Source organism: Pan troglodytes, chromosome Y, assembly GCF_028858775.2.
Source record: "Pan troglodytes isolate AG18354 chromosome Y, NHGRI_mPanTro3-v2.0_pri, whole genome shotgun sequence".
Lineage (NCBI taxonomy): Eukaryota > Metazoa > Chordata > Mammalia > Primates > Hominidae > Pan > Pan troglodytes.
In genome coordinates, this window is record NC_072422.2 from 28,904,518 (window position 1) to 28,927,952 (window position 23,435).

Here is a 23,435-nt window from a genome sequence, read left to right on the forward strand (position 1 = left end):
TCAGTGATCAAACAAATTGGTTTGATCATAACATATTGAGGCACATTAATTTTGAATGCCTAGTCAGGTAGAGTTCAAACAGCCTAGATAGGTATCTGTAGCAACCCCTGGAGGAATTTTTAACTGGGCAATAAAAGTATGTTAGAGTGATTGTTCTGTGTACATCTTCAATAAATTGTTGTGATATAATTTGCCAAGTCTCCCACACTGTGGAATTAGTACAATCCTTCTATGCAGAGGGCATCAATCTAGCTCAGTGGTTCCCACCCAGGGGTGACGTTGTCCCCCAGGGCACATTAGGCAACGTCTGGAGGCATTTTTAGTTGTCACCAGGGAGGGTGATGTTCCTGACATCGAGTGGATGGAGGCCAGGGATGCTGCAAAATATTCACAAGGCCCAAGACAATCCCACCACAGAGGATGATCCAGCTCCAAATTTCAGTAGCGCTGTGACTGAGGGCAACTGACCTCGGTTCTTGTGCAAACCACCCACTTTGGGGTAGGTTTAGCATGGGCAGGTCCCAGGGAAGTTAAAAGCAAGAAAGCCAAGTGGGGGTAAACAGATTGTTCTTTCAGTGGATGCAGGGAACAGCCAATCTTGCTTGGGAAACACAAACACACTTGCTTTGGAAACAAAAGTTTACTAATTATATTTATGTCTCTCCAGGTTATAAGATGGAAGCTTCTCACAGTGGAAGTTTTATTTGTTAATTTTCTGAATAAAGCTAATAAAATTTATAGGTATCAAGACCCACACTTGGATATAAACTGGGTTTCCTTTTTAGACTCCACAAATTGATGCGGAGATGCTGTGAGTGGAAGGTGATCTTAACTTTTTTTTTTTTTTTTTTTTGAGTCAACTGCATAAGCAATAAAGATTGCTAACAAAATAAAACTTTGTATTTTTCCCCATATCCCTACAGTCTGTCTCTAGATGGAATATTTCTTTTTCTCCTAGCCTTTGCTGTACTGATTTTTTTACTCCATAAGCCTTGATTATGTCATAGGAGAATTTATGTAGCCGCAAGAAACAAGGAATCCAACCCAAATGGAAAACCCTCCTGGTCTTTGTCACTCAGAATTCAACATGCTGTTTTCTTTGTCCTTCAGGGACTACCAACACTTGTATCTTGCTCATAGATTTCAGCTTACTATCCCTTACTTCCTGACTTTTACATTCAGCTTGCCATATATTGATAGATTGCAATTGCCAAATTTTCTTTTCTCCAGACATGCCATAGAATCTATTAAGTTGATTTTATTCTTGTCTGTAGGACAAATTCTTCTGTATTCATAATCCAGTTTAGCAGAAACTTATATTTATGTCTAACCAACATCTACATCACAAACTTAGCTTCTGACTTTTCGTGATAGCTTCTGACAGTAAGGTGGGCCAGAGGAAAAAAAAAATATGGAATACAGAAACCTAGAACAAAGGGAAATTGCAAATTCCCTTGAATCTGCTTCTGTTGCTTACTTCCATTAGTCTGTATCTGCCTATAGCTGTCATCCAATTTTTACCTTCAAGCTCTTTGTGTTTTCTTTTTATTCTTCTTTTTTAAGAATTCTGAACCCTCTGCCAGGAGCTATCCCCTTCCCTGACAATCAGATGAGCTTATTCTGCTCCTTCAGGTATTTATTTGATTCCTGAACCATAGCTCCACATAACCCTACAGACTTGTTCTAAAAAAAAAAAAAAATTCTGGGCGCGGTGGATCACACCTGTAAGCACATCACTTTAAGGGGCCGAGGTGGGTGGATCATGCAGTCAAGAGATCCAGACAATCCTGGCCAACATGGTGAAACCCTGTTTCTACTAAATATACAAAAATTAGCTGGGCATGGTGGCACATGCCTATAGTCCTAGCTACGCAGGAGGCTGGGACAGGAGAATTGCCTGAACACGGGAGGCAGAGGTTGCAGTGAGTTGAAATCATGCCACTGCCCTCCAGCCTGGCAACAGAAATAAATAAATAAATGAATAAATAAATAAATAAATAAATAAATAAATACCATCAGGCACCTCTGAAACATTTTTTTCCTCTATTAAGCAAACAATTGAATAACAGCAACCTTAGAAGCCAAGTAAATGTTGCCAAAACAAAGTGTTTGCTTTGCCAGAAAATATTAGTGAAAGCATTTCAATAGCAGTCATAAAACAAATACCTGCAAAATGGGCAAAAAAACACATCAAATATGTTTTGCCGTCCTTTCGAAGCACCCGGTTTTGCTTATGCTTAATTTTTTGACCTAACCACTAACCCAGTAGATATTGTGTGAAATTATATTTCCTAACTCTCCCTACCACCCACAGAAAATTCAGTAAAAAGACTTTGTTTGCCAAAAATAGGATATTTGTAGTTAATATACACCCATATCGAATTATTTGAAGTTGCTTAGAATTCAATATGCACACTGGCAATCTGATAGAAAAGGATTGAAAAAATGTATATATGCACTGGGCACATTACAATATAGCTCCAGCAAGTCTTGATTTGATGTAAGCCGCCTAGAGTATAAAATATGTATATACAATATTTATATATTTATATGTATATGAACATATATTTATATGTATATGAATATATATTTACATATATTTATATGTATATGAATATATATTTACATATATTTATATGTATATGAATATATTTACATATATTTATATGTATATGAATATATTTACATATATTTATATGTATATGCATATATTTACATATATTTATATGTATATGAATATATATTTATATATTTATATGTATATGAATATATATTTATATATATTTATATGTATATGAATATATATTTATATATATTTATATGTGTGAATATATATTTATATATGCATATAAAATATACATTTATATGCGTATAAATATATACAAAAATATACGCGTATTTTATATACATATGTATATGTATATACATATGTATGTATAAAAATATACATAAATATACACAATTATACGCGTATAAATATATACATAAATATATACACATAAATATGTATATTTATACGCATATAAATATATACATTTATACGCATATAAATATATACATTTATACGCATATATATATTTATATATTTATGTGTATATAAATATATGTGTTTAAATATATATATTTATGTGTTTGAATATACATATGTGTATAAATATATATTTACGTGTATAAATTTATATATTTACGTGTATAAATATATATATTTACGTGTATAAATATATATATTTACGTGTATATATATATTTACGTGTATAAATATATATATTTACGTGTATAAATATATATATTTATATGTGTGTAAATATATATATTTATATATTTATATGTGTGTAAATATATATTTATATATTTATATGTGTGTAAATATATATATTTATATATATTTCTATGTGTGTAAATATATGTTTATATATTTATGTGTGTAAAAATATATGTGTGCAAAAATATATATTTATGTGTGCAAAAATATATATATTTATGTGTGTAAAAAATATATATTTATACGTGTGTAAATATATATATTTATACGTGTGTAAATATATATATTTATACGTGTGTAAATATATATATTTATACGTGTGTAAATATATATTTATACGTGTATAAATATATATATACGTGTGTAAATATATATATTTATACGTGTGTAAATATATATATTTATACGTGTGTAAATATATATATTTATACGTGTGTAAATATATATTTATACGTGTGTAAATATATATATTTATACGTGTGTAAATATATATATTTATACGTGTGTAAATATATATATTTATACGTGTGTAAATATATATATTTATACGTGTGTAAATATATATATTTATACGTGTGTAAATATATATATTTATACGTGTGTAAATATATATATTTATACGTGTGTAAATATATGTATAAATTTATATATATTTATACGTGTATAAATATATGTATAAATTTATATATATTTATACGTGTATAAATATATATATATTTATACGTGTATATACATATGTATAAATATGTATGTTTATATGTGAATATATATTTATATGTGTATAAATATATATATGTGTATATATATTTATATGTGTATATATATCTTTATATGTGTATAAATATATATCTTTAGATGAGTATAAATATATATATATTTATATGTGTATAAATATATATATGTATAAATATATATGTGTATAAATATATATATTTATATGTGTAGAAATATATATATATTTACATGTGTAGAAATATATATATATTTACATGTGTATAAATATATATATTTACATGTGTATACATATATATATTTATATGTGTATAAATATATATATTTATATGTGTATAAATATATATATGTGTATAAATATATATATTTATATGGGTATATATATATTTATATGGGTATATATATATTTATGTGTATAAAGATATATATTTATATGTGTATAAAGATATACATTTATATGTGTATAAAGATATACATTTATATGTGTATAAATATATACATTTATATGTGTATAAATATATACATTTATATGTGTATAAATATATGCATTTATATGTGTATAAATATATGCATTTATATGTGTATAAATATATGCATTTATATGTGTATAAATATATGCATTTATATGTGTATAAATATATACATATTTATATGTGTATAAATATATACATATTTATATGTGTATAAATATATACATATTTATATGTGTATAAATATATATATATTTATATGTGTAGAAATATATATATATTTATATGTGTAGAAATATATATATATTTATATGTGTATATATGTGTATCTATATATGTGTATAAATACATATATTTATATCTGTATAAATACATATATTTATATGTGTATAAATACATATATTTATATGTGTATAAATATATATATTTATATGTGTATATACATGTGTATAAATATATATATTTATATGTGTATATACATGTGTATAAATATATATATTTATATGTGAATATATATTTATATGTGTATAAATATATATATGTGTATAAATATATATATTTATATGTGTATAAATATATATATCTTTATATGTGTATGAATATATATATCTTTAGATGAGTATAAATATATATTTATATGTGTATAAATATATATGTATAAATATATATGTGTAGAAAGATATATATTTACACGTGTATAAATATATATATATTTACACGTGTATAAATATATATATATTTACACGTGTATAAATATATATATATTTACACGTGTATAAATATATATATATTTACACGTGTATAAATATATATATATTTACACGTGTATAAATATATATATATTTACACGTGTATAAATATATATATATTTACACGTGTATAAATATATATATATTTACACGTGTATAAATATATATATATTTACACGTGTATAAATATATATATATTTACACGTGTATAAATATATATATATTTACACGTGTATAAATATATATATATTTACACGTGTATAAATATATATTTACACGTGTATATATATATTTACACGTGTATAAATATATATTTACACGTGTATAAATATATATTTACACGTGTATAAATATATATTTACACGTGTATAAATATATATTTACACGTGTATAAATATATATTTACACGTGTATAAATATATATTTACACGTGTATAAATATATATTTACACGTGTATAAATATGTTTACACGTGTATAAATATATGTTTACACGTGTATAAATATATGTTTACACGTGTATAAATATATGTTTACACGTGTATAAATATATGTTTACACGTGTATAAATATATGTTTACACGTGTATAAATATATATGTTTACACGTGTATAAATATATATGTTTACACGTGTATAAATATATATGTTTACACGTGTATAAATATATATGTTTACACGTGTATAAATATATATGTTTACACGTGTATAAATATATGTATATATATTTATGTGTATATATATTTATATACATTTATATGTGTATATATTTATATACATTTATATGTGTATATATTTATATACATTTATATGTGTATATATTTTTATATATTTATATGTGTATATATGTATATTTATATGTGTATATATTTATATATATGTGTATATATTTATATATATTTATATGTGTATATATTTATATGTATATAAATATACATATACACACACACACACACACACACACATATATTCCCACTGAAATTCTTATCTGGAATGAGTGTTTTTTTGACCAGTTATAACAACTGCAATCTTGATGACTGCAGTCCCATAGGATTCATTCTTGTATTTGACAAGAAATCTTGTCAAAATCTATTCATAGATGAGTCAACTTTCTTAACTGACATGAAAAAGGACTACATTTTGTCCAAACTATGATTGAATTGAACAATAATGCTTAGTCCCATATCATCTATTTTAATATATATTATGCTATAAAATATATCTTCAGAAATATCTAAAATGTAACCCTATGTGGTCTTTTCTCCTGACATTGGTAACACCTAATACTTCTAATAATGTAAATGTTGACAATTCTACGCTACTGGAAATCTATTATAATCTATAATTGCATCCATATTTACTTAATTGGAAGTCTTTAAAATTATGTAAATACTCTAAAATTTCCTTCAGTTGTTCTTAACCAGGGACAATTTTACACACACACACCCCAGCTCCATACCCCAGAAGGGTATTTGACAATGTTTGGAGAAATTTTTGTTTGTCAGGATTGAGGGTGGGGGTGCAACTGGCATTTAGTTGGTAGATGCCAGAGATTCTGCTAACATCCTATGATGCAGAAGACAGCCCTCTCAGGACAAAGACAATCCAGCACACATTTCAGTAATGCTGAGGTTGAAAACACACAGTTTACTTTGAGTGTGTGTCTTCTGTGGATAAAACAAGTTTAATGCCTAAAAGAGATGGCTCTCCTTCTCCCTCTCCCTCCTCTCCATCATCTCCTTCTCCCGCTTTCCACAGTCTCCTTCTGTTGCCAAGGCTGGACTGTACTGCCGCCATCTCGGCTCACTGCAACCTCCCTGCCTGATTCTCCTGCCTCAGCCTGCTGACTGCCTGGGATTGCAGGCGCGCGCCGCCACGCCTGACTGGTTTTTGTATTTTTTGGTGGAGACGGGGTCTCCCCGTGTTTGCCGGGCTGGTCTCCAGCTCCTGACCTGGAGTGATCTGCCCGCCTCGGCCTCCCGAGGTGCCGGGATTGCAGACGGAGTCTCGCTCACTCAGTGCTCAGTGGTGCCCAGGCTGGAGTGCAGTGGCATGATCTCGGCTCGCTACAACCCCCACCTCCCAGCCGCCTGCCTTGGCCTCCCGAAGTGCTGAGATTGCAGCCTCTGCCCGGCAGCCACCCCGTCTAGGAAGTGAGGAGCGTCTCTGCCTGGCCGCCCATCATCTGGGATGTGAGGAGCCCCTCTGCCCGGCCGCCCAGTCTGGGAAGTGAGGAGCGCCTCTTCCCGGCCGCCACCCCATCTAGGAAGTGACGAGTGTCTCTGCCCCACCGCCACCCCATCTGGGAGGTGAGGAGCATCTCCGCCCGGCCACCCCGTCTGAGAAGTGAGGAGCCCCTCCGCCCGGCGGCCACCCCATCTGGGAGGTGTACCCAACAGCTCGTTGAAAACGGGACATGATGACAGTGGTGGTTTTGTCGAATAGAAAAGGGGGAAATGTGGGGAAAAGAAAGAGAGATCAGATTGCTACTGTGTCTGTGTAAAAAGAAGTAGACATAGGGGACTTCATTTTGTTCTTCTGTACTAAGAAAAATTCTTCTGCCTTGGGATGCTGTTAATCTATAACCTTACCCCCAACCCCGTGCTCTCTGAAACAGGTGCTGTGTCCACTCAGGGTTAAATGGATTAAGGGCGGTGCAAGATGTGCTTTGTTAAACAGATGCTTGAAGGCAGCATGCTCCTTAAGAGTCATCACCACTCCCTAATCTCAAGTACCCAGGTGCACAAACACTGAGGAAGGCCGCAGGGTCCTCTGCCTAGGAAAACCAGAGACCTTTGTTCATATGTTTATCTGCTGACCTTCTCTCCACTATTGTCCTATGACCCTGCCAAATCCCCCTCTCCGAGAAACACCCAAGAATGATCAATAGATACTAAAAAAATTTTTTTAAAAAGTTTAAAACATCAGAAAATACCTTGTGAAGTATATTCTTTAAAATTAAATGTTACTTATTCTGAAATATTCTACATAAATATGAATAAACTGAATGTGGAATAAGAACAACCAGAAAACTAGTAAACTGAACACAGTAGAATTTATGAACGTGATGGTATACTGTTTATATACTGAATCAGAGTTTTCTAGAAAGTAATATTGTTTATACATTTTTCCAGTATGTGGCTTCTGTTTTCCAAAACACACAGTCAAGAAGTTCTTAAAAAGGCATCTCAGTTTAATGAGTTTTCAGGAAAGAAAAGATTCAAGAGTTAAGCAAAACTTAATCAGAAACATTTGAGTTGTATTCAATTTCCTATAAAATGCCATATGGATTTCAAAATTAATAGTGGAATCTACATGACAAATGAGTAAGGGGTCAGTCTACTTTCTAGATATTAGGAGTACTTATCATATGTTAAAAGAGGAACTGATGTTTCTCATGTCTAAAATTTTGATAGCATTATTTTATCATAGAATCTAGTCTTGGTTGCTCATTGAGCTAGCATACAGCAAAGATTTCATAGGGTTTAAAATAAGAGTGTTAAAACTGGGGAACATTTTAATCAAATCCTCATCAATAATAGGACAAATTGAAAATTATTCGCTTAAAATGTGACAGAATGCGAAGTCAAGAAGAGGGCCTCACCCCTGCACTAACTCTGGCAAATATTTGCAGTCCAGACATAATCAGGATGAAATAGCAGACAAACCCAAATGGAGGGACAGTCTGTGAAATAACTGGCTGCTACGTTTTAATTGTGCTACGACCAGGAAAGTCAAAGAAAGATGAGGAATCAGACTGAAGGAGACTAAGAGACATGAAAACTCATGGCAGTGCATAATTCTAACTGGCTCCTTCTGCCTCAAGGCATTTAAAGGCAGTCTGACCATTAGAAGGTAGAAATACATCAGTGCCCATTTCTTGATTTTTAGGTCTTGACTGTTTCTGTGTATAATAATCCTCTTCTGGGGAAATGCATGCTAAAATATTCAGGATATGAGGTATCCGATTGGAAACTTACCCTCAGATGTCTTAGGAAAAAAGAAAGCTATTTACATTCCATACTGAAATTTTTTGTAAGTTTTTGACTGCTTCGAAATAATATATGAGTAGCACGTCATCTCCAAATTATATATATATTTATAAATTATTGTTTCAAAGTTATGCATATATGTTTTTAAGGGGGTACCAAGTCAACCCCAATAAAACCGCATGACTCAAGAAAAAATGATGTTCAATTTATCCACACCATAGAGTTTAGAAACTAATATAAAATGTTTTCATTTAAAATTATTACCATAAAAATATCTTACCACTGAATAAGGGAGGTACTTCGTAATAACTAATGATTGAAAACAACCCAAATGCCCATTAACAAAATATCGTGTAACTATATAATCATCACTTTTTAGCCACAAAAGAATGAACTACTGACAGATGCCATAAGATGGATGGACCTAAAACCAGTATCCGGACTAATAGAAGCAATGCACAAAAAGGCCACATAGTGTATTATTACATTCATATGAAATATTTTGAATAGAGAAGTCAATAGAAACAAAGTAAATTAGTGGTTGCCCGGGGCCGCGAGAAGGCTAGGATCACTGGGGATGTTGGCTAAAAGAGATGGGATTTCTTTCTGACATGATAAAAATATTCTACCATTGACCATGGTAATATTCACAATGTCTGTGAATATACCTGATGTGGTAAGTCTTTGTGTACTCACCAAAATCTCATCTTGAATTGTAATCCCTAGGTGTTGAGGGGAGAACATAGTGGGAGGTGATTGGATCATGGGGACAGCTTCCCCCATGCTGGTTGCATGATAGTAAGTTATCACTAGATCTGATGGTTTTATAAGATTTTGGCAAGTTTCTCCTTCACTCAGTCTTTTCTCTCCTGTTACCATGTGGAGAAGGTCCACGCTTCTTTGCCTTCCACCATGATTGTAAATTTCCCGAGGCCTCCCTAGCCATGCAGAACTGTGAGTCAATTAAACCTCTTTCCTTTGTAAATTATAATTTTATACATTTCTTTATAAATTATGGTATTTCTTTATAGCAGTGTGAAAACAAGACTAACACAATACCAAACCCACAGAATTGTGCACTTTAAATGAGTGAATTAAGTGGTATACATACTCTACCACAATAAAACCACTGGAGAAAGGAGAGATGGGCATTCTTTTTCTTTTCTTCCCCCTTATTTCTTCAATTTTTGTCAACTACATAATGTACACTGTTAATCATTTGTACATTTTTTTGAGCGTATGTCTTGCCACTGAATGTTGCTGAACTTCCGTTCAAGTAGGAACAGACATAGTTACTGGCTATCAAATAACCTTTCCTATGTTATTATCCATGTTTTTAAAAGTTATGCATCCCAAGCTTCAATAATATGAGTGAATAAATGGAAAGAGAATTATATGTACATGGATTACGTGACTCTAACATTTACATTTGTATCTAGATATTTATTGAAGAGGGGAAATATAGTGTATTCTGTTAAATAACGTGTGCCTTTATATTGCGGTTTACGGCATTTACACATTCTCAGCATATGAATATTTGGAAATCTTGTAAATACTGCTTCGTTCTTGGTTTATGTGACATGTACAAAACATATTTTGTGATAGTCTGATTATTATTGGAGTCCCCCACTAGCTTGCAGGCTCACTAAGGACAGGGTCTTTGTTGTTCAGTTTCATTAAAACAGCAAGTACTTTAAAATATCTAATTAATTTTAAACATATTTCTATTTGTTTTAATCTCATTTTTTAAAAATTCCATTGCAAGTTCTTTCCAGGCAGAGTATCTTTTGATTCTGACATTGTTCATTTACTCTTGTTTTGTCACCATCTCTGTGAATGAAATTGAACATGGATTTGATATAACTGGGCACTTGCTCTGTTTTATAATTTAAATGAAAAATCCTTTCATTCAAATAAACACAGGCCTTCAATTAACAAATAGTTTTTGCTTACCCCTGCTGCTGCATTTTTCTCAGTAATTCTTAAGTGAGAATCATGGTAACTTCACCAATCCCTTTATGTTAAAAGCAAGGATGTTCTTACGACTGGTAAGAGGTTGCTGCAAAAGTAATTGAGGTCTGAAAGTAACGGCAAAAACCACAATTACTTTTGCACCAGTTTAATAAAAAGCAATTTATGAAATGGCCATAACAATATATGCCAAAATTGTCATTTAAAGATGTAGTGTCATATATTGAAACATAACTTGGATATTTTCCAGATTCAGTTTCAAAAACAACAAAAATAAAATATAACTGTCCCACGAACCTATTTTCATCTTTTCCAACTCTTGCCCTCTACGGATTCAATTCCATGGTTTAAATATTGACCTCTAAACTAGTCAGCCAGTTTATCAGATTCACCTTTACAACTTAGGCAATAACTAGCCTTCAAAATAAATAGAAAGAAAAGAAAAGAAAAGAAAAGCTTTCCAATGACGTTCTTAGAGCAACTGACCAAGTCTTCTCATTCTGTCTGCACAGGTCTTTTCTCCAAGTTCAGCAGCATTTGTGTTGTAGAACGGCACAACTGTTCTGAATTGTCACAACCACTCACTTCCATCGAACTTGGCAGAGTGGAGCATATTCAAAGAGAAAAAAACGTAGGTATCTGGTTCTGATTAGTGGTTGCAGTTTTAGAATACATCTGCCATCAGGTATGCACACACAAGGCATGGGTAAAAGCAGCTGGACACTAAGACACAATAATTATATCTAGGGCTAACTTCTGTACAGTGGAAATTCTGTATAACCAAGATTTCTTCCAAAAATGTACCCAGGCACACACATCAATACACTGTACAAATTCTTCAGATTTAACCTGGATACAATAAAACTTGAAGATGACCGACAGAATTGTGTATTCCTTTGTTATTTAAATATCTGAACATCTAATATTTCTTGGTCAGTTTCAGGTAAAAAGCTACATTAATAATGTGGTTTAAATATGACATAATAATCTGAGAAAAAACTGTGGCATATTTTAATAAAACTTTCTATTGACAATGCTAATCCATGTAACACTGAAGTGTTCCGCTCCAAAAATTCAGGATCTTTTATTGCCGAAAGGTTAATCACTACGGGGGAACATCATGACACCCAGTGACCAAAGACTTTCAATGCTGCATAAATTCTTGTGTCTTCTGTTCTTTATCACACTTATAAATTAATTTGTTGATAAACTAAATCATTTATGTATTGAAATATGTATTACTGAAATAGGTAATGTGTTCATGAATGCTTTTATCTTTTTACATGTGTGCGTGAAAACTATTTCTGAAATTTGAAAACTGCAGATGCTAATGTGGTTTGTGTGGATATGTGGCATCTGCCTCAACATAACCATATGAATGTATTTCTTAAACACATATACTCATTTACAAAGAATCTCCTATTCTGGCCGGGCGCAATGGCTCATGCCTGTAATCCCAGCACTTTGGGAGGCCGAGGTGGGCGGATCACGAGGTCAGGAGATCCAGACCATCCTGGCTAACAGGGTGAAACCCTGTCTCTGCTAAAAATACAAAAATATTAGCCGGGCGTGGTGGCGGGTGCCTGCAGTCCCAGCTACCCGGGAGGCAGAGCTTGCAGTGAGCCGAGATCACGCCACTGCACTCCAGCCTGGGCGACAGAGAGAGATGCCGTCTCAGAAAAACAAAAACAAAAACAAAAAAAACTGAAACAAAGAATCTCCTAGTCTATACTCATGATTACAACACATTCTGTGCTAGCCCACTTTTTTTCCTTTTGAAAAAGCCGTCAAAGGAAAATAAAATGAATCATTTAACTTGTTGAGCTAATAACGGACATGGACCTTATTTACGTCAACATGTTAGGCAGGACATTGCATGATAAGAAGGAGGACTTTATGACAGGTAACTTTATTTATACCTGTGCTGCTTCCCTTTCATTGGCCAATTTTACTTATTTCCCTCCGTGATTTAATTACTACTATCAACCCGGGAAGCTATACAGTAGTAGTGGTGAAAGAGAAGTTCAGATTCCAACCTTGTCACATAATTAATTTGTAACTTTCAGCAAGTTCTTTAAGCTCCTGAAATTCAAGTGTCTTTATGTGAAATGAGATTATTCTTTATTTGAAATATAAAAAAAATTCCTACCTACTCCCATCGTTGTGAAGATTCTCTACCCTCTGCATATGCATATACATTTATATATCCATAAAGTGGCTAGCACAGGGCTTGCAGGTTTTTGTTAGTTTCTTTGTTTGTTTTGACACAAGGTCTCACTCTGCCATCCAGGCTGGAGAGCAGTGGCATGGTCATAGCCCACTGCAGCTTCTACTTTCTGGGCCCAAGCGACATTCCCACCTTAGCCTGCCAAGAAGCTGGGACCAAAGGTGTGTGCATCCACCCGCAGCTTATAATACTTTTTTTGTAGTGAAGGGGTCTCACTAGGTTGTCCAGGCTGGTCTCAAACTCCTAGCTTCAAGCAGTCCTTCAATATGTTGACAACCTGCTTATTTGCAATCCAACCAAAAATGCCTCAGACCTAAATACTATTACAATTCTTTGGACATTGGCTCCTTGTGGTTATAAAGTCTCTCCTTCCAAAGCTCAAATCTTCTCTCAGGAGGTTTGATTCTTGAGACTAACATTCATCCCAGGGCCCAAGGATCTCTCAGACCACCGCAAAAATCTTATGCTAAACGTGGACATTCCATCCACTAAACATCAGTTGTAGTCCTTTCTTCGAATGGTAGGTTTCTGTCACATTTGGATAACCCGGTTAGGACTTATTGCAAAACCTCTTTATGGGGCACTGCAAGGATCGGAGGGGGAGCTCTTAAATTGGAGCCTTGAAATGGACAGTATTCTAAAAACCCTCAAACGAGCCCACGCCCTGGCCTTGCCAGATCTTACAAAGCATCTTTACTTGTTCATAGTTGAGAGAAGGGATACAGCCCTTGGAGTCCTCACTCAGCCACTGGGACGCTCCCAGTGGCCAGCTAGTTACTTGTCCAAAAAAAGGCATGGGGATGGCTGCCATGCCTCTGAGTGCTACTGTGTGTGGCTCTCCTGGTTGTGGAGGCCTCCGAGCTAATTCTGGGCCAAGCAATAACTGTCTACACCCCACATCAAGTAATGAATGTCCTAAACTCAAAGGCCTTTCACTGGATCTCACAGAGCCATATAAGCAAATTTCCAACACTCCTTCTACAGGTACCAGAATTGAGTATTAGGCTCTGCCAACCCTTAATCCTGGCATGCTGTTACCAAACCGAAATGTGGAGAGGTCACTTTAACATTCTTGCTTGGAAGCCATAGATCTAACCTGTAATGTTAGACCAGACCTCCAGGATACTCCCCTTATAGATTCAGAGGCCACACGGTACACAGATGGCAGTAGCTTTATGATAGGTGGAACCCAACTGTCAGGGTATGCTACTATTAACCTAACTGAAATCACAGAATCTGGACCTCTGCCAGGAAGTAGCACCTCAGCCCAAAAGGCTGAGCTCATTGCTCTTACCTGTGCCTTACAATTAGGGGCAGGCCTGAGGCTTAATATTTACACAGACTCAGCCTATGTCTTTCATGCAGTGCATGCCCATGGAGCCATTTGGCAGGAAAGAGGACTTTTAATGGCCTGAAATACTTCAATTAAACGTGTTCCTGAAATCATGGCCCCGTTGGAGGCAGTTATGCTTCCCCCACAGGTAACTATCATTCACTGCAAAGCGCATCAGAGAAGAAATGATGAAATCTCTATCAGAAACACCTGGGCCGACAAATAAGTAAAAGTGGCTGCCAGGTCACCCTTTCAGGCTGTCTTCATTCCTAGCCTAACTTCCCTGTCTCCACACTATAAAGAGGGGGAAGCCCAAAAAGCTCTAGAAAGAGGTTTCTCCCATACCTCAGAGGGTTGGCTAAAAAGTCCTAATGGCAAACTCTTGCTCCCAGGAGCCTCACAATTGAAGTTTCTAAATAGCGTACACCAATCAACTCATTTAGGGGCTAAGGCCCTCCAAGATCTAATAAAGTCACTGTTCACCAGCACGGGGATAGCCCAAGCTCTATGAGCCATCTCACAGGCATGTCCCACCTGAGGCCAAATAAACCCAGAGGGAGCACACAAACCTCCCCAAATCCTTCAACCCGTTCTAAGAGAGGAACCCTACCCCGAGAAGACTGGCAAATATATTTTACTCACATGCATCATGCAATGTGTGTATTTGTTAGTCAGGTATCTGTTAGTCTTTGTAGACACCTTCACTGGATGGATAAAGGCCCTTCCCACCAAAACTGCATGGGCCTCAGAAGTCACCTCAGCCCTTTTAGACCACATTCTTCCTTGTTTTAGGCTCCCTCATGCCCTACAGTCAGACAATGGCCCCACTTTCATTTCTTAAAATGAGGGACCCTAGGTCCCTCCCATAACGCGTCAGAATTCTGAGAGATACAAGTCAAGTTGACATTTCGGTGGAGACACAGCCAAACCATATCAAGCTACGTGAAGGTAAAACCAGGTACGATGGGTGTTCACTTGATTTTTGGTTCTCATGAAATTTCATTTCATTTTTTCTCTACGAACACTACAAAACTTGGCCAGCTGTGGTGGTGCACACTTGTAATCCCAGCTACTCGGGAGGCTGGGGCAAGAGAAGCACTTGAACTGAGGAGGTGGATGTTATAGTGAACCGAGATGGTGACACTGCACTCCAGCCTGGGCCTGAACAACAGTGTGAGATGAGAATCTGTCAAAAAAAAAAAAAAAAAAAAAAAGAAAGAAAAAAGAAAAAAATATTTTTTTTGTTTTTTTCAGAGAATCAGTGAAGCTCTCCAGATCAAATATTATCTGCATGCGTCTTGACGTCCACAATCTTCTGGAAAGGTGGAGACAGCCAATCAAACCAGAAAAAGCACCTCACAAAGTTAACACATGAAACCCAACAGTTATGGTCAACTTTGCTCCCCATTGTACTCTTAAGAGCCTGTATCACCCCAAAATGTGAAGCCCATCTAGCCCTTTCGAGATTCTCTGGGGAAGATCTTTCTTCCAAACTGACCTTTTGTTAGACCCAAAGAGACATTATCTCATACAATATGTTATGTCCCTGGGACAAACCATCAAGGCCATCAATCATTATCAAAGTCTTCATAGCCCAACACCTGGCCCCTCTTTTTCAGGAAACACTCACCCTAACCTTATGCCTGAAGACTAGGTATATCTTACAACTCTCCCACAGGACAAAAAGCCACTGGAGCCAGCGTGGACTGGACCATACCAAGTTCTCCTTATGACCCCGACAGCTGTTCAACTCAAAAATCAAGTGGATTTACTGCTCCAGGGTCAAGGTGGCACCAGCACCCCACAAAGAACGCACCACCTACACCTGTGAACCAGTTGGAGACGTTTGTCTATTGTTCAGGAGGGACGCAAACTCAGGCAATATCTGCCTTAATACTTAGAAGAAGCAAAAGCAGAAACCCCTGGTAAATCCATCAGATCCCATGAGACTTATTCACTATCATGAGATTAGCACAGGAAAGACCGGCCCCCATGATTCAATTACCTCCCCCTAGGTCCCTCCCATAACACGTCGGAATTCTGGGAGATACAAGTCAAGTTGAGATTTTGGTGGGGACACAGCCAAACCATATCAAGCTACGTGAAGTTAAAACCAGGTACTATGGGTGTTCACTTGATTTTTGGTTCTCATGAAGATGTTTTTTTCTGTGTAGATAGTTGTTAAACTGGTGTCCTTGGTGGGGGGTCAGGGGGACAATCAGTGACGCATTCTGTTCCGTCGTCTTTCTCCTCCTGTAGATCTGTAGTATATTTTGAAATATACCTTTGTAGTATATTTTGAAGTCAGGTAGTGCGATGCCTCCTTGTGTGTTCTTCTATGGGCCCAGTTTCTGGAGTCCTAAAGCAATTACAATAATAACATCAAAGATCACTGATCAGAAATCATCATAACAGATATAATCATGATGGAAAAGTTGGAAATATTGTGAGAATTACCAAAATGTGACACAGGGACATGAAGTGGGCACATGCTGTTGGAAAAATGACACTGACATGCTTGACGGTTGCCAGAAAACTTTAATTTATAAAAAACACACAATATCTATAAACACAAAAATGTGCATCACAATAAAATGAGGTCGACCTGTACCTGCCAGTACCCAGGTAATTAGTTTACTAGGAATAAGTAATAATAGCTAGAAAAACTAGTTAAATACAGAAATTAAAAAAAAAAAAAAAAACTGTCTTCTCAGGACACAAAAACATGGAAAGATAGTCCAGGCTCATAGACTGACAGGATTAATATTGTATAATTCACAATACTCACCAAAGCGATTAACAGATTAAATGCAAGCCCTACCAAACTACTAAAGACATTCTTCACAGAAACAGGAAAAAACTTATAATATTCATAGGAAACCATAAAATACCTCAAATAGCCAAAGCAATCCTGAGCAAAAAGTGAAAAGCTGGAAGCAGCGCACTACCTGACTTCAAAATTTTACGACAAAGCTATGGTGAACCAAGCAGCATGGTACCAGCTTAAAAACAGACACAGAGACAAATGGAGCAGAATAGAGAACCAGATATAAAGCCACATGCTTACAACCAACTCAACTTCAACAAAGACAAAAAGAACATATGATGCTGAAAAGACCGACATTTCAATAAATAGCGCTAGGAAAGCTGGGTGAGTATATGCAGAAGAATGAAACTAGATTCCTTTCTTTCACCACACACAAAAAGCAAATCAAAAATGGATTAAAGACTTGAATCTGGCTGGGAGTGGTGGCTCACGCCTGTAATCCTAGCACTTTGGGAGGCCAAGGTGAGTGGGTCACTTGAGGTCAGGGGTTCGAGACCAGCCTGGCCAGTATGGTGAAACCCGTCTCTATGACAACTACAAAACTTAGCCAGCTGTGGTGGTGCACACTTGTAATCCCAGCTACTCGGGAGGCTGGGGCATGAGAATCACTTGAACCGTGGAGGTGGATGTTATGGTGAGCGGAGATGGTGACACTGCACTCCAGCCTGGGCCTGAACAACAGAGTGAGATGAGACTCTGTCAAAAACAAACAAACAAACAAACAAACAAACAAACAAACCAAAAAAAAAAAAAAAAAAAAAGACTTGAATTCATGACCTGTAACTGAAACCACCAAAAAACATTGGGGAAATGCTCCAGGACATTGGTCTGGGCAAAGACTTCTTGAGTAAGACCTCAAAAGCACAAGAATCAAAGCAAAAATAAACTATTGGGATTACATCAAGTTAAAAAGCTTCTGCATAGCAAAGGAAATTATCAACCAAGTGAAGAGACAACCCACAGAATGGCAGAAAATATTTGCAAACTACCCATCTGATACGGGATTCATAACCAGAATACAGAAGGAGCTCAAAAAAGTTAATAACAAACAATCTGACTTAAAAATGGACAAATAATCTGAATAGACATTTCTCAAAAGAAGACACAAAAATGGCCAGCAGGCATATGAAAACATGCTTATTATGAATCATCAGAGAAATACAAATCAAAACCACAATGCAATATCATCTCACTCCAGTTAAATGGATTTTATGAAAATACAGGCATGAACAGATGCGAGCAGGGAGGTGGAGAAAGGGGAACCTGTGTACACTGTTGGTGGGAATGTAATTTACTACAGCCCCTATGGAGAACAGTATGGGGTTCCTCAAAATCCTAAAAATAGAACTAGTATATGATCCAAGTATTCCACTGCTGGGGAAAGAGAGGGGCGGGGGGCGGGGGGGAGAGAGAGAGAGAGAGAGAGAAATAAATTTATCTGAAGATCAAAGAGATATATCTGCATACTCATGTGTATTGCAGCACAAGTCACAATAGCCAAAATATGGATTTAGCCTAAGTGCCCATTGATGGATGAATGGATTAGGCAAATGTGGCATATGTACACAATGGAATATTATCCAGGCATGAAAAGAATGACTGGATATTATGTTAAATGAAATAAGCCAGGCACAGAAAAACAAACATTGCATGTTTTCACTCATATATGGGAGCTAAAAAAGTGGTTCTCATGAAGATGGCGACTATAGTGATGGTTACCAGAGGCCAGAAGGGGAAGCAGGGGATGAAGGGGAAATAAAAGAATATAAATGTATTTATTACCACTGAACTGCACAGTTACAGGTGTAAAGCAGATACATTACATGTGTATATTTTACGTCAATAAAAATATATTTTAAAAATAAAATCACATTCTTCTCACCACTTACTGCTGAGTTATTGTTGGAATAATGAATTACTACTACGGATAAGTCAGGTACCTAAGGAAGTAGTAAAATAGAGACAACAAGAATAGTTCAGTGGAATGTAGAACATAGGGAATCTGGTCAGGTCTGATAAAATTTTGCTGCTGTTGAGTTAATATGTAAGTTCTACTTAACTGGGCTTTCCCATGAAACACATTTCATAGAAACAGCTAACAATCATTGCAATACCAAGGGAACCTGATCCTGAAAATCATATCCTTTGCAAGTCTCAATTATTGATTTTAGTTGGGATAAGAACTTAGAAGGATAGGTGCTGAGTGTTACCCAGGAAAAAAAGGTACAAAGGATAACAGGAGATAATTTGAATATCTATGTGATGTCTGGAAAAAGCAAAATCCTTCCTAATCATTCCACTACGTTTTGTTGGAATAATGAATTACCACAGACATCTGGTGGTAAACATGTAATTAGCAACCTAAAGATAGCTAGAATTAGCCGGACCAGGTAATTGATCCCAGGAAGCTGAAGATAACTGGCCTATGCCAGGGAGTTCAATAACCATTTTCCTCAATGCAAAATTCCAACCTCATGTTAGAAATATTACCTAATACAGTAGCTTTCAACTTTATCCAAGTAAGTAATTAACTAGAGATAACTACATGAAGCCAGTACCTGGAATAAACAAATTCTTCTCAGTACTAGTTGAATAAACAACTAGCAATTACTAGGAAACTGGTTGAACATAGAAAGTTTAGTAACCACCCTAGTCAATTCTGTGTTCTTACTTTTTTTGGATTGTTGACTAGGTACTATGGATATGGTAACTAGAGTTACCTGAGTAAGAGTTAAATACAGAATCCTCCCTAAAATGGGAAAAACTGGTTGAAGACAGAAGTATAACATTGCATTCTCCTCAATATTTCTCATTTCTTGCTGGAATAATAAGGTGGTTCTGTCAATGGGCAGCAGTACCTAGGTTATTACAAAGTAAGAAATAAGAAGAGATGACTAGAATAAATATTTGATACCAGAATGGTGAAAAAAAAACCATTCTTTTCAAATAGAAACTCTAATTTCCTGTGTAATTAGTGAGTTACAATTAGTTAGTATTGGAGATATCTGTATGAGATGTGGACTTCATTTCAGGGGTGGGGTACATACTCAACAGATGAACTGCTGGGTCGTGTGGTAGATCTATTTTGATTTTCCAAGGAACAATTACACTATTTTTTATAACGGCTGTGCCAATTACACGTCTGTCAACAGCATGTAACAGTGAGGTGATAGTTCATTGTGGTTATCATTTGCATTCTCTGATTATTAACGATGTTGAGCACATTTTCATATACCTGTTGGCCAGTTGTGTGTTTTCTTTCTAGAAATGCCTATTCAAGTCCTTTGCCTATTTGTTAACCAGACTATTTATTTATTTGCTATTGAGCTATGTGAGTTCTTTATATATTTTGGATATTAACTCATTATTAGATATATGGTTCGCAAATAGCTTCTCCCAAACCATAGCGTGCCTTTTCATTGTGTTGATTGTTGGCTGTGCAGAAACTTTTAGTTTCCAGGATGCTCACTTGCCCTATACATTTCAGCTGCCTAGACCCCCACATTGTGTGAATCTGTGAGCCAATTGTTTAGAATAAACTGTATCTCATATATAATATTATTCATAAATAAATACTACATGGTAGTAAATACATATTTATGATATATAATATTACACACACACACACACACACACACACACAGAGAGAGAGAGAGTATCCTATTTGGTTTAGTTTCTCCTTCTCTGAGGAACCCAGCCCGATACAGATACCCAGCTGAGCTAGTGTGTTTGCTAATCTTGACCTCTGGAAGCCAGTGCTTTAAACCATGAGAATGAAAAATTGCGAGGCACTATGTGGATGCTGGGAGAAGCATGTGAGATGGAAAAGTTGTTCCATGGCAGCCAAGAAGTGAATGATCCTCAAGGTGCAGCAGAGGAATTTGTAGGAGAGAGGGATGACTGACGTCTTCGTACAGCCCTCCATCCATCCCAGTTAGCATGGAGGGATTTTAGGTAGGTCATACAGAAACTGGGTAATGATGGTAGTTGTGGAGGAGCAGAATGTACCACTGAATGGGGGTTCCGGGGGAAACATGTGGGGGAAATATCCTCCCTTGCCACATGATCTGCCAAAATTGAACATGGGGAGTTTAGGAAGGGTGACATGTCAGGTTGGGAACTATCTTTAGGGGTGCTAACCCAAATCTCCCTTTCTCCAACCAGAGCACCCTGCCTTCCTCATCAGATGTCACCACCCCTGACTTCCTCCGCAGTGTCCTGAAGGTGCTTTGTGACGTATAAGGCCTTCCTTCCCACCCAGGGCTACCATTGGCTGGGTAGTGGAGTGTTGACCAATCACAGCTCAGGGGCATGATTGTCTCGTCCTGGGATCGCCAGAGGGGTATATATATACAGGGAGGCCAGGCAGCCTGGAGTTAGTCGACCGTTGCCAGACGTTGAGCTGCAGAAGATGAGTCCAAAGCCGAGAGCCTCGGGACCTCCGGCCAAGGCCGAAGAGGCAGGAAAGAGGAAGGCCTCCTCTCAGCTGAGCCCCAGTGGCCCGAAGAAGAAGGTGAGCGACCCTCCCAAGCTCCTCCTCGTCTTCCCCTCGCCTCCTTCCTCACAAGAAGCCTCTCCTGTCCTCACTTGGCACAACCCCCCAACCCGGTCCCCACCGCTTCTGAGGACACGTCCGTTCCCAGCCTCCTCCATCCTCGTCCCTAAACCAGAGCCCTTCTGTGATCGTCCCTGTTGTCCTTCCAGACTGCCAAGGTGGCCAAGAAGGGAAAAGCAGTTCGTAGAGGGAGACGCGGGAAGAAAGGGGCTGCGACAAAGATGGCGGCCGTGACGGCACCTGAGGCGGAGAGCGGGCCAGCGGCACCCGGCCCCAGCGACCAGCCCAGCCGGGAGCTCCCTCAGCACGAGCTGCCGCCGGAGGAGCCAGTGAGCGAGGGGTCCCAGCATGACCCCCTGAGTCAGGAGAGCGAGGTGGGGGAACCACTGAGTCAGGAGAGCGAGGTGGGGGAACCCCACTGAGTCAGGAGAGCGAGGTGGAAGAACCACTGAGTCAGGAGACCGAGGTGGAAGAACCACTGAGTCAGGAGAGCAAGATGGAAGAACCACTGAGTCAGGAGAGCGAGGTGGAAGAACCACTGAGTCAGGAGACCGAGGTGGAGGAACCACTGAGTCAGGAGACCGAGCTGGAGGAACCACTGAGTCAGGAGAGCGAGGTGGAAGAACTACCGAGTGTGTAGACGGCCAGCTACTCCCCTATCTCCGAGAGCAGCGAGTAAGTTCAGGCCCAGCCGCCAGACCTCAGAGATCTCACCAGCGGGGTGCTTGCCATTCTGATGATAATAAAATGAATGTGTTGCAAATTGATCTGAGTGACTCCGTGTTCTCTGATGGTGAAGAGGGAGGGAGGGAGGGGGGAAGAGGTGCTGTGTGGGGAGGGAGGGAGGAAGAGGTGGTGTGTAGGGAGGGAGACAGGAAGAGGTGGGGTGTAGGGAGGGAGGGAGGAAGAGGGGATGTGTGGAGGGAGGAAGAGGAGGTGTTTGGGGAGGGAGGGATGAAGAGGTGTTATGTAGGGAGGGAGGGCGGGAGGAAGAGGAGATGTCTGGGGAAGGAGGGAGGGAGGAAGTGGTCGTGTGTGGGGAGGGAGGGAGTAAAATGTGGTGTGTTGGGAGGGAGGAAGAGGTGGTGTGTGTGGAGGGAGGGAGGGGGGAAGAATTGGTGTGTGGGGAGCGAAGGAAGAAGATGAGGTGTGTGGGGAGGGAGGGAGGTAGAGGTGGTATGCAGGGAGTAAGAGGTGGTGTTTGGGGAGCGAGGGAGGAAGAAGAGGTGGTGGGGAGGGAGAGACGAAGAGAAGGTGTGTGGGGAGGGATGGAGGGAGAAAGTGGTTGTGTGTGGGGAGGGAGGGAGGAAGAGGAGGTG

At 37.4% G+C, this 23,435-nt stretch overlaps 1 protein-coding gene across 1 annotated transcript; it reads left to right on the forward strand.

Annotated features, from left to right (window-relative positions):
- The first annotated feature begins 21,872 nt into the window (after positions 1–21,872).
- On the forward strand, positions 21,873–22,883 carry LOC742119 (variable charge Y-linked-like). Its single transcript, XM_009445742.5, is given in 4 exon segments — positions 21,873–21,905; positions 21,907–22,074; positions 22,266–22,529; positions 22,532–22,883. Coding segments are annotated over 4 exon segments (690 nt in total). The 3' UTR covers positions 22,757–22,883.
- The last annotated feature ends 552 nt before the right edge of the window (positions 22,884–23,435 follow it).